General features: G+C 39.0%; 1 protein-coding gene across 2 annotated transcripts in view; it reads right to left on the bottom strand.

Moving 5' to 3' along the window:
* Positions 1-3,648: 3,648 nt before the first annotated feature.
* Positions 3,649-10,631, bottom strand: part of gtf2ird1 (GTF2I repeat domain containing 1) — a 34,711-nt gene continuing 27,728 nt past the window's right edge. The window contains exons 19-27 of one of the 2 annotated variants that reach the window (XM_071505831.1): positions 9,787-9,858; positions 9,314-9,581; positions 8,247-8,275; positions 8,116-8,163; positions 7,944-8,021; positions 6,580-6,772; positions 6,125-6,162; positions 5,927-6,036; positions 3,649-4,689 (exon numbers count right to left, since the gene is read on the bottom strand). In XM_071505831.1, the coding sequence (XP_071361932.1) occupies positions 4,621-4,689; positions 5,927-6,036; positions 6,125-6,162; positions 6,580-6,772; positions 7,944-8,021; positions 8,116-8,163; positions 8,247-8,275; positions 9,314-9,581; positions 9,787-9,858 (905 nt within the window). In that variant the 3' untranslated portion in view covers positions 3,649-4,620. Of the gene's footprint in view, positions 4,690-5,926; positions 6,037-6,124; positions 6,163-6,579; positions 6,773-7,943; positions 8,043-8,115; positions 8,164-8,246; positions 8,276-9,313; positions 9,582-9,786; positions 9,859-10,631 lie in introns of both variants that reach the window. The other variant, XM_071505830.1, reaches the window with a different exon arrangement.

Genomic DNA, 10,631 nt, shown 5'->3' with positions numbered 1-10,631 from the left:
TCTGAGACGTCTATGTTCAGTGGTTTTTGATCTGCACCTGGTCTCATGTGGTCTGGGGCTAGTGACATTGGCCTCTTTTGTGTTCGCACAAAAAGAATAAAATTCATAAATCTGAGAGTGGGTTTCAGTGTGAAGACTTTAACTAGGAGTGTCTAACACACTTCCACAACATTCAGCTGTGGGAGAATTGGTGGATTAGTATTGTAAATTAAATCTCGCTTCACTTTCCCCATAACTGCTGAATCAGAACCTCAGAACTTCAGCATCATCGCTAATGGCAAAACTAGGGTTCTGTCAAATTATGAACTATGAAATATGTTACTTTTCCACTTTTTAATTCTGGCACGTGATGGTGTTTAACTCCTGGAACAGATGTAAGAAATTCATGTAGCAGTTGACATTTAAGGTTCTTTAAAATGTGGGATGTCTGATTGGCTTCTTTGCTTGCTGGCAAAATGAAAGATGTATTTACAGTGATTTTTTTTAACTTGATTTATAAATAAATATATTGATAACTGACATTCAAGTAAAAGGGTTATATATTCGCTTTTAATTGATTAGGTGCAGTTGGTGAGGCAGTGGAAAACGTACAGGAGTTGAAGGAACTGGCACCAAGTCTTTCCCTCTCTGGACCTCAACTGGATACGTGGTGTGTGTCTGATGAAGACTTCAGGTATTTGACAAGATTCTCCTCCAAGCACATCTTTCTGGAGCTCAGTTGAGCCCTCTGCATCCAGGCTAGTGTACTGGCCCATGACACGGAGGATTGGAGCTGCCACAGTAGAGAAAGAGATCATAAGGCTGAGCCCCAGACGTGAGCTGCAGCCTATTGATGAGTCGTTCATGTTCTGCCTGCGTGTCTGCCTGAGACATTTGGAGCGAGCGCTGCTACAGTGAGTCGTGTTGTGATCACTTGGTCAAATTACTTGTACCTTATATTGGGATCAGTTCAAATCTGGATGATGCAGGAGCAGGTGAGACGGACGATTCCAGCAGTGCAGCCCAAACACGAGGGTCATTGTTGACAGCACAGAGGTCAGATGTCAAAGCCCAGACACTCTAAAACTTACTCCACATACAAGACTTCCACCACCTTCAAAGCTTTAATCAGAGTTTCATCCTGTGGTTCAATCACTTTTGCATCAAAATTATTCACTGGCTTCATCTCTAACAAGGATTAAACAAGGCATCGGGAATCGTGCAGTTACTGGAGCCAGGGGATGAGGTTATGGCAGACAAAGGCTTAGGATAAGCTTAGGATAAGCAGTTCTTGATTCTGTGCAGCCAAAACCAGCCGCCTCGTGTCCGGCCCAACATCAGCTGCCTCCTCTAGTCTCTTCTAAAGCCTCCTCCCGTCCTCCCACAGAGGTTAGGGAGCGTGGCCTGTCTCACAGGGTAAGCTCCACGTTATATTACTTCATTATTTTATTACCGTTAAATTCTCATGTACTTTCAGACTAACTTTAATTGCAACTTGGAGGAAAATTGTGTCTTTTCTCTTTGTGTAACATAACAACTCTTCTTCTTTTCATCAACAGCCACTAATGGTTACATCACACGAGCCAATGAATAAACCTTGGGTCACGCTCGTCCCGTGTTAGATTAATAATTCCTCTCATTTTCACCTGCATACAGCTGTAAAAATCTTGTTATCTTTGTCATTATGTTCTCGACTAATTATGGTTAATACACAGTAACTGGCACCTTCAACGTCACTATGTTTCTGTATCCTTTGTGCATAATCACCCACCCACAAAGACCTGTTATTTGCCAGGGTTATACGGACGTCTGGTCTTATAATTTTATTGAACAGCACCAAATTAGATCAGTCTGTCTTGAATAGCCTTCATCCATCTGCTCTCGCCCTTTTCAACCAGATTGTTAACCAAGATTATTTTTGTACCTTTTCTCCTGCTTTTCCCTCTCTCTGTTATAACTCCATGGGCTGAATTTAACGTTGGAAATGAAAAACCATGTTCTTACTGAGATGATTTTACCTTTCAACTTTAATATAACCGCTGGCTCTGTTACATAGCCTGCAACTCTTTGTCAGGAACTGAAGACAAGGTCCCTCAGCTCCTTTTTGCCACCAGCGTATATTTCGGGTCAGATCTCGCTCTGCCTCAGCCTGAGACGTGGCTCCAATGGAGTAAAGTCTCAAAATAACGATCTGATGAACACGTCTATCTTCATAATCTAAATGAAATGGAAACTCCACAGTGCACACAAAACTTCACTTTGATAAGCTCCAAGGGCTCTCCGACAGGTGGCCTTGGATGCACAGTACAAACTTTAAGCAACACAACTTCACTCAGTAAAACTGCTGCAAATGCAACTAAATCAAATGAATTGAACTGTCAAGTTTGTGTACATCAGCAGTGATAGAAACTCCTCTGGATAACACAACAGATATTAACCAAACTTTTCCGAGAAACAGGAAATGTGTTGCCGTGGATACAGTGAGTTCAGCTGAGGCTTATGTTTGTTTACATTTTGGATAATTAAGTGTAGTGATTGAGCTACTTTAAACTCCCACTGGATCTCTGAGTGAGGAGCTTCTTTTTTCTCTGATGTCGAAGCAGATTTATGGATTTATTCGCAGTGTTATCGTGTCCATGTCCTGAGGTTTGACTGAATCATGACTCAGGTTTTTCACACTAAAATGAACTGAGGTGAGTTTCAGATGCTTTTGGTACAAAATGTGAGTTTTAGATATTGATATTTGAGGACTTGTTAAATGATCTTATTCATCTGATTTGACTTGGATTTGAGAGTGTTTTGATACGCTGTGTTTTGATATGTGAATAAATATCATCAGCTCTCTCAGACACTTTTATTTTGTCAAAGTAGCTCTCAGAGTAAAAAAGGTCGCCTCCCCACAGTGAAGTCACTCTCACAATAGTGTTTGAAAATACAAAAATATGGAATAAATCCTATTTCCAAGTCTGTAAGCTAATTAGCCAATAATGAGCTGACATTCGCTTAATTAGCTATCAACAGCTGCTGAGGTCTGCAAGCTGGCGACAGTTGGGATTTCAGACGACAAAATCAACAGTTTCCCACCAGAAACATAACGAATCCTTTAAGAAAAGAAAATCCAGTTTGAAATAATGATTTAGAATTTGGAGAGGTAAATCTGCCACTGTTACTGTACACTGCATAACATTAGTGTAGCCTGATCGAACAGAAATGGTAAGGATGTCTTAATGCATGGTCATTGCATAGCTCTCTAGGGAAATTACAACTTGTAAAACTGAGTGTTACATAAAAAGATCTTAAAAGACAGTCTAAGTGTTATCTGTTCTACTGAAAAGCATAATAACAAAGAAAAAGAGCTATCAGGAAAATCTGTTACCAGATAGTAATGTTAAGTTTCTCTTTGTTACAGAGCAGAATCTTCATATTCATCTAAACGCAATAAAAAATTCAATTGAAAACTTGATTTAAGACATAAATCTGAGTTACTCTACTGAGCCACTTATTGACTGAACTCCTCGATTAAAAAGTGAGCTGCTTACATCTGATTTTGTACAGTTTAATGATTTTATGACTTGACTCCCGTATTTAATAGACACAAACAGACTGAGGTTGACCTCTTGCAGATCATACATCCAACACGTCAGAATCAAACTCCAACAAAATGAAAAGTGCAAGGCAACACATTTTATTTCAAAGGCCTAATTGGCGTTAAGGTACAGCATATTAAATATCGTTAGTCCAGAGACAGTCATCGCAGAGTAACATACCATTCTTTCCTTTACATGATACATTCAGGCTGACTTTAAATGAGATATTTTACATGTTGTTAATGTGGTGCTAACATAAAAAGGCTGTTTACTTAAGGTCTGTCTTGTTTTTACTGCAGGTGCTTCCTGCTGCTGTGAGCAGAGGTTCGACCCCTCGGTCAAACTCTGAGTCCATTTAGTCTCCTTTAATTTCTAATGGCTTGTGGTCGCCCCAACACCTAATTAAGACACTTCACTGCTGTGGTTTAATTTGATTTCAGTGGTTACCTGTAGTTACTGAGTGACTAGTAGCATCTGTGTTAGTGTTGTGATAGTTCCTCACGGAGCTGTATAACAGAATAATGTATTTTACATCCCTGCACATAATGTTATATTTCAATAAATATAATAAATAAAAAGTACAAATATCTGAATATTATGGAACCAGATCATCGCTATCAAAGACATTTTTTTTGTCAGTTATACATTGCAACCAAATGCTGGATCCAACAACATGACTCAGAGGATGGACACGTCATAAATGCAAGGGCAAATAACATGACTTATCTCCAGCTCTGTGAAAAAAAACAATATTACTGTCATGATCAGCTGTAGAAGGAAACAAAAACTGATAGCTGTCCTGCCGGCGCTGTGTGAGGGCAGGAGACAGAAAACAAGCCAAGCTTTTGCCCTGCAACATTTTGATCCACATACATTCTGTCGTTCCTCAGAACGTCATTCACAGAGTCAAACCTTCGGCTCCCTATGTTCAGTCTGGAGAGATTGTTTAGCTTTAGCACTCTGACAAAGTGTTAGTGTCGCACGTGGAAGAGTCATGAATATCACTTTGACAAACTTCTCCTTTTATCCCTTTGCCGCAGTCGAGGTTTGTCCTTCAGTAATTGACTTTTCCGGGAACCTGCACATTCACTCCACTGTAGTCCACCATGTACATGGGCCACTGCTGCAGGCAGACACACACACAGAGACAATGATAGACGAAAGTCAGTCATTACGGTGGAGAAAATGCTTTCATTACTACAAAGGGGTTGTTGACCTTGCCTCAAAACCTGTTTTAATATCAGGTTTTAGTGGTTACAATAAAACGGTCATGTACAAGGCACGGCCCAGTGCGACCTGTTCAAGGTGCTCCATCAATTACAGTTCTCTTCACTTAAAGCTGCTAAAATGTGTCATCATGTTGTTGTTCATCTGTGACCAGTGCCCCCTGCCTCCATTTTCAAAACACCATCTAGGATCTCATGCAGGAATCGCTCAGTAACTGGCCATAGCCTTCAAAGGTGGAATGTAATCAGAGAAGGTAAACAAAGATGACTGACCTTTCTGAATTATTCTATCACTCAGCTCTAAATTTGTCCAGAGAAAAAGACACTGTAATAATCATCTTTACTTTCACCTGTAAATACATCACAATTCTTCCTTTGATCCCTGAAGCAACTTCTGCAACCTTTTTCATTTGTATATCTCCCTCTGTCTGCCTAAGCAGTGCTTTTGTTCGATACTGGTGTGTTAAAAAAATCAACACAATGCTCTAATGTACTTTTAAAAAAACACAGACTGGTTAATATTGTTTGCTTCTAGGCTGTGTTTTACATTTTTAGTTCTCACATCAGAATGGAAAGGAAATTCACAGCATGCAGTTACAGCTAGAGGGCGCTGTTCTTCCAAATGAGTTTAGTCATTTATCAATAACCAGAAAGTGGTTTTCATGTTAAAAGAAATAATAGTATCAATACCTCTGTATAATAATTTTATTTAATATTTGGTATTTTGACCATTTTTACTAAAAAAAAAAAAAAAAAAAAAAAAAAAAGAAAACCCATTTAAAGCTGCAATGTCTTGTTTTCAACAACATACATTTTACAAAATCAAACTAATCAGGAGCCACCTCTCACTTTTAAATACAGTAAAAATTAAATCTTAACCTCTGATTTATGAATATAGCAAATTCAAACCTATATTTCCCTGTCAACTGATTTAAACATTAATTATGTCTCTTACTCTCTCAGACATTTCTTAAATTTGACTAAATCACTGGTTTGAAACTAGAAAGTAAGACTGAGAAGGATTTATGATTTTTAGGATTTACGAGTAGCCGGTTCAAACCAAGTCCAATTCTCTCGACAGTGATAATGAGTTGACCTATCATGCGTCATATTACTTCAATCATTCAAACATACCATCACTGGAATCTGATTGGTTGATATCCCCAGGTCAGAGGAGGCAGGTACTCGATTACTCTCCTGGACTCTCTTGCGCTTTCGTCGGTTGGTGGAGGCGTCTGTTCCTACTGCAGACACAGGAGGAGATGGTTTCACCTTCAGGTGCCAGCACAGAGCTCCGCTTCAACCAACACAAGGACATTAAACTGCACCTACCTGTGTTACAAGCCTGGCTACAGATTTCTGCAAAAGGCCTGTGTGAGAGAGAGAAGGCTGGGTCATATAAGTGACAAAGCACTTTATGTTTTCAGAGATGCAATCAAAAGAAATAACAGAGTGATTTGCATTAGCCCACTGTTCAGACTCCACTCATTTTATAACTAAAGAGAAAAAAAAAGCAGAAATTTTGCATGATTTAAGTCTTCGCCTCCATTCTTTCATCATAGCTTAACTGCTTCAGTGTCAAAATATTGTTCACGATTTCATATTATTTACATTTGCTGTTGAGGAAGATTTATTCTTTGACATCTCAGAGGCTGGATTTAAATCCAAAGCATAAATAAACTGTAATGAGCTTAACTACCAAGAAGCAGAAACCTAAATTCCCACTGAAATGTACAGTGTGGTGACAGCTACCAGGCTGCTGAATATTTAGGCGTCTCCACACTCACTGTAGCTGGCTCTTGATGTTGAATATTATTTTATCTGCGGCTTGAAGGATTTTCTCCAGGCACACGATGTCGTAGGTGTTTGGGTTTCGGAAGGGGATGTCGTCAGGAAGGCCACTAACTTCTACAGACTCTGGACTGCCACGGATTAGCTTGTACGGGACCATGACGGAGCGGTCTAAGCCCAGAGCCTCACCTGAACACACAATGAGACAGAAATTCAGCTTTGTGATCACCTGCAAAGAGCTGCTAACAGAAGAACAAAAAGACTTGAAGCTGGTTGTTTTTTTTGTTTGCTCAACATAAAAAAAAAAAAAAGAAAGTTCAAGTTTACTTTTAACTAAAGGAGACCAAGTGGAACTGCCTGAGGAAAAATGAGCTGAATACAAGTAATTATTCTAACAACAGTGTGAGCTGCTGTGCTGAAAAACTAGGTGTGCATCTGGTATCTGATTCAAGGCATTTTTAGTTTTCCTTGTTTACTGTGTGTATGCCTCTCACATATTTAGCCTGGAGTGCATTCATTTTCATTTAAATAATTCAAGGATGCTAACAGTAGCTATTAATCCCATGTACAGAACAACATGCAGGAGGATAATGATGCTACTGTTTAATGCGAACATACAGTGACATTCATTTCTGATGTTGGATTATGTTTTAATCCCTCAGACCCTACACCCTGGCAGCAGCACACTGGGCCTCTACATGAATATTTTCATATCATTTTCCCAAACCTCTCTTTTGCTTCATTCCTGAATCTGCTTTATCTAAATAGACAATGTTTCAATCCCAGTGAGTCAAAAAGTGTGTTTATTATTTCTAACAGCCTTCCCCACTACATGTGATGTGCATTTAAACAAGCTTGTTTGAAAGGGTAAGATTCATTTATTAAAAAATAAAATAAAATCAAATATTGTCAGTAGGGGACATGAAAAAAATATTAAGGCTTTCAACACAGTCATCAAGGCAAAATTAAACGAGAATATATAGTTACATGCTAAGAAATGTTATGCTACAGAGAAGCTGTTGATAAGTAAAACATGAGGTGGTTAAAGTGACATAACTGTCACGGACGTGGTTGAGAGATTATATTCCACTGGATGTTCACCTGGACAGCAACATGCATAAAAAAACTGAGGCAAATACAACTATAATACTCATGTCACTATAAAAGGAAACTCTGTAAACTGGTAATCCATGCAACAAGTTCTCTTAAATTCACCTCTACAGGATATACCACAGTGATAAATCTGTTCCTACCAGTGAGGCCCAATGCCCCTGGTCTTAAAAAAAAACTTCAGTGTAAATTATTCAGTGTAACAAAAAGTCAAGTTGCTTTATCACATTAATCTAAATAATCCAATTACCATATTTCTTGTTAAACAGTTCCTTCACTTGCTCTCGAAGGACCACTTTCTCTCCCATGCGGTTGATATCATCATCGTCTGTCGGGTGAAGAGAATCAGCTGATGACAAATTTCAAAATAAAGCTCCTGATGAAGCGACAACAGGAAAAAAAATCTGGATGTTTTTACTCACCACTTATGGAGGCGTAGGCCTTCTTTAGTAAAGTGACTCGTCGAGGTGCTGATAAAATCAATGAGTGATATATTAATATTAATATTACCTAACAATAATGTTGGTTCTGAGAAAACAAATTCTGTTCTTACCTGGTTTTGGAATGAGTCCTTGAAAAGGTCTGCAAAGAAGAAAAGTGATATAAAAAGTTGACACATTCCAGTTATGATGTTTAATAATACAGTCATTCATCTCTGCAAGGTGGCTGCTTTCAAACGTTCACCAGCAAATATTTAAGCCTCTTGTCATCTGTTTTTATGATTAACAAGGTAATTCTGAGCTGATGTTTGTCCTCATTCTACCTGCTGTGAGAACAGACAGAGAGCCTGTGACAGGATGCTATAAGCCCTGATGATTGCAGACCCCATCAATGCCATAGAGGTTGGTTATTTACCAGGATATCTCAAAAACAGTTAGAAGAGTCATTGATTTTTTTTACTGGAGCTGATCCTGGGATTTTAAAAGGATTTCTCAACATTGCCAGATTCTGCATTTTTCATTTTTTTTTTACCATTTTCTCTGTTTTCCTGATCGGGCTCCAAAAGTGCTAAAACTATTACCATTTAATCGAAATAAAAACTGTGCACAACAAACTGTAGGAGCAATTTATCAAGAAAAAATGCCAAACATTCTCTGCTTCCAGTTTCTCAAACACCTGTATTTGCTACTTCTCTCTGCTGCAGGAGAAGATTTCACTTACAGCTTTTGGAACTTGTGGAGGGATGTTTACATTTTTACGTTTTCCTGACATATTGTGGAATAACTGATTAATTGAAAAACTAATCAACAGATTGATCAGTGATAAGAGGAATCATTATTTGAAGTGCTAAAGCCTCCTGAACATTTCCTGTTGTTAAAACCACAGCCCATTTAGAGTGTTGTGCAGCCTTGGGGAAGGATAATGGTCTGAGTGCTTTCAAGCTGTCACTTGTTGATGACTGTGATTAGACCCGGGGCAGCAGTTTGATGTCTAATGTTTTTTCTCTCTTACCTGGGCATTACCCACTATTGTTACTGTGTGCTTTTTATAAAATGGCTTTCAAACTGTTTGATTCTGTGAATTGGGTCACACATCAACATATTATAAGTCATGATTTTTCTTCAGTTAACCTCTTAGTGTTACTGAGAGGGGCTGAAAGAGGGAAACCTGGGTTCCCACCTGGTGATGGTGAAGCTGATTTTGTCAGCGACTGCCAGGATCCTCTCCAGGTTCTGGGAGCCAAAGGTGCAAGGCTTCCTGAAGGGGATACCGGGGGGAAGGCCCTCGATGATGACCGAGTCGGGGTTGTTCTTAATCCTCTTGTAAGGCACTTGGACGGGGTACTTGATGCCCAATGCCTCCCCATACTTCCTGTTGAAAAGATCTTGGACCTGCTCTCTCAGTGTGTTGGCCAGGTCGATCCTGGACAGCTTGGACTCCAGGCACTCTGGAGACAGGGGATAGAAGACACCTTGAAATTTCATCCTTTTAAATATATAAATGCACTTTCTTACAGCCTTTTCACTCATAGTTTTAAAAGTGAGTGTTTATAAATGTCAATGCACAAAGCCTGTTTATGTTTAAATGATGTACTGTATCAAATCTAAGCTTCAAAGTGGTGACTGAAAGTGAAAATTGAAACCTGAACGTACCCGAGAATCCAGGTCTCTTGGATATAGCTGCAGTATCCTCTGTTGCTGGTGCTGTGTCCTTGGTGTCCAGCTCTTTGGAAAAACACGTTTAAAAAGGTTAAACTTTTGTTTTTGTCGTCTCTTAAGATTTACTGAACACAACAAACGCTAAGAGCTCCTCGCTTCACAAGCTGAACTTTGTCACAAATAAAAGGTAGAGATAGCTGCAGAAAATCTCTGCAAGGACTTTCTTTTTTCCTTTGGAGGGGTGGTTTTCAAAATAGATTATGAACTGGATTTGAACTCAGAATTTCAACCATTTCTATATAAATAACAAAATTACAGAAATTTGTCTCAAGGAGCTTAACGATCTGTACAGTTTTAATAGCATCTTAAACCTGCATTATGAGTTTTCTACATACAGCCTTCCTATTGTCTGCTAAGATACAACTTTATCTTCAGAGCTTTAACTACTGCAGTATGTGGAGTGGCTGCAGGTTTACAGCCTTTTGCACTGTATACTGCATGTAACAGTAGAATGTGCTTGTTACGTTACAGATCAAGAAGACTGAAGTCCAGATACAGTCAAGTCAATTCGCAGTTTCTCCATCTTCAACAAGAGTTTTTCTTATCACTTAAACATCAGTGCAAACAGCTGTGAGAGCAGCAGTTACAGACACACAAACTGCTCTCTGGTATGCAGGAAAACACTCCAGCAGATTTCCTACTGCAATTTGTAAACAGGTCACAGTCTCAATTTGCACAATCTAAATTAGAAATGACTAATGTATACAAAATAATGGGGCTAGGAAACTGAATAAATAATTACGTATTCATGACCATGATGTGCATAAAGCAGCTCCCTT

The sequence above is a fragment of the Trachinotus anak genome, unplaced genomic scaffold (assembly GCF_046630095.1).
Source record: "Trachinotus anak isolate AG129_WGS33_773 ecotype Australia unplaced genomic scaffold, CSIRO_AGI_Tana_v1 ptg000020l, whole genome shotgun sequence".
NCBI lineage: Eukaryota > Metazoa > Chordata > Actinopteri > Carangiformes > Carangidae > Trachinotus > Trachinotus anak.
This window is presented reverse-complemented; position numbering and strand designations above follow the sequence as displayed.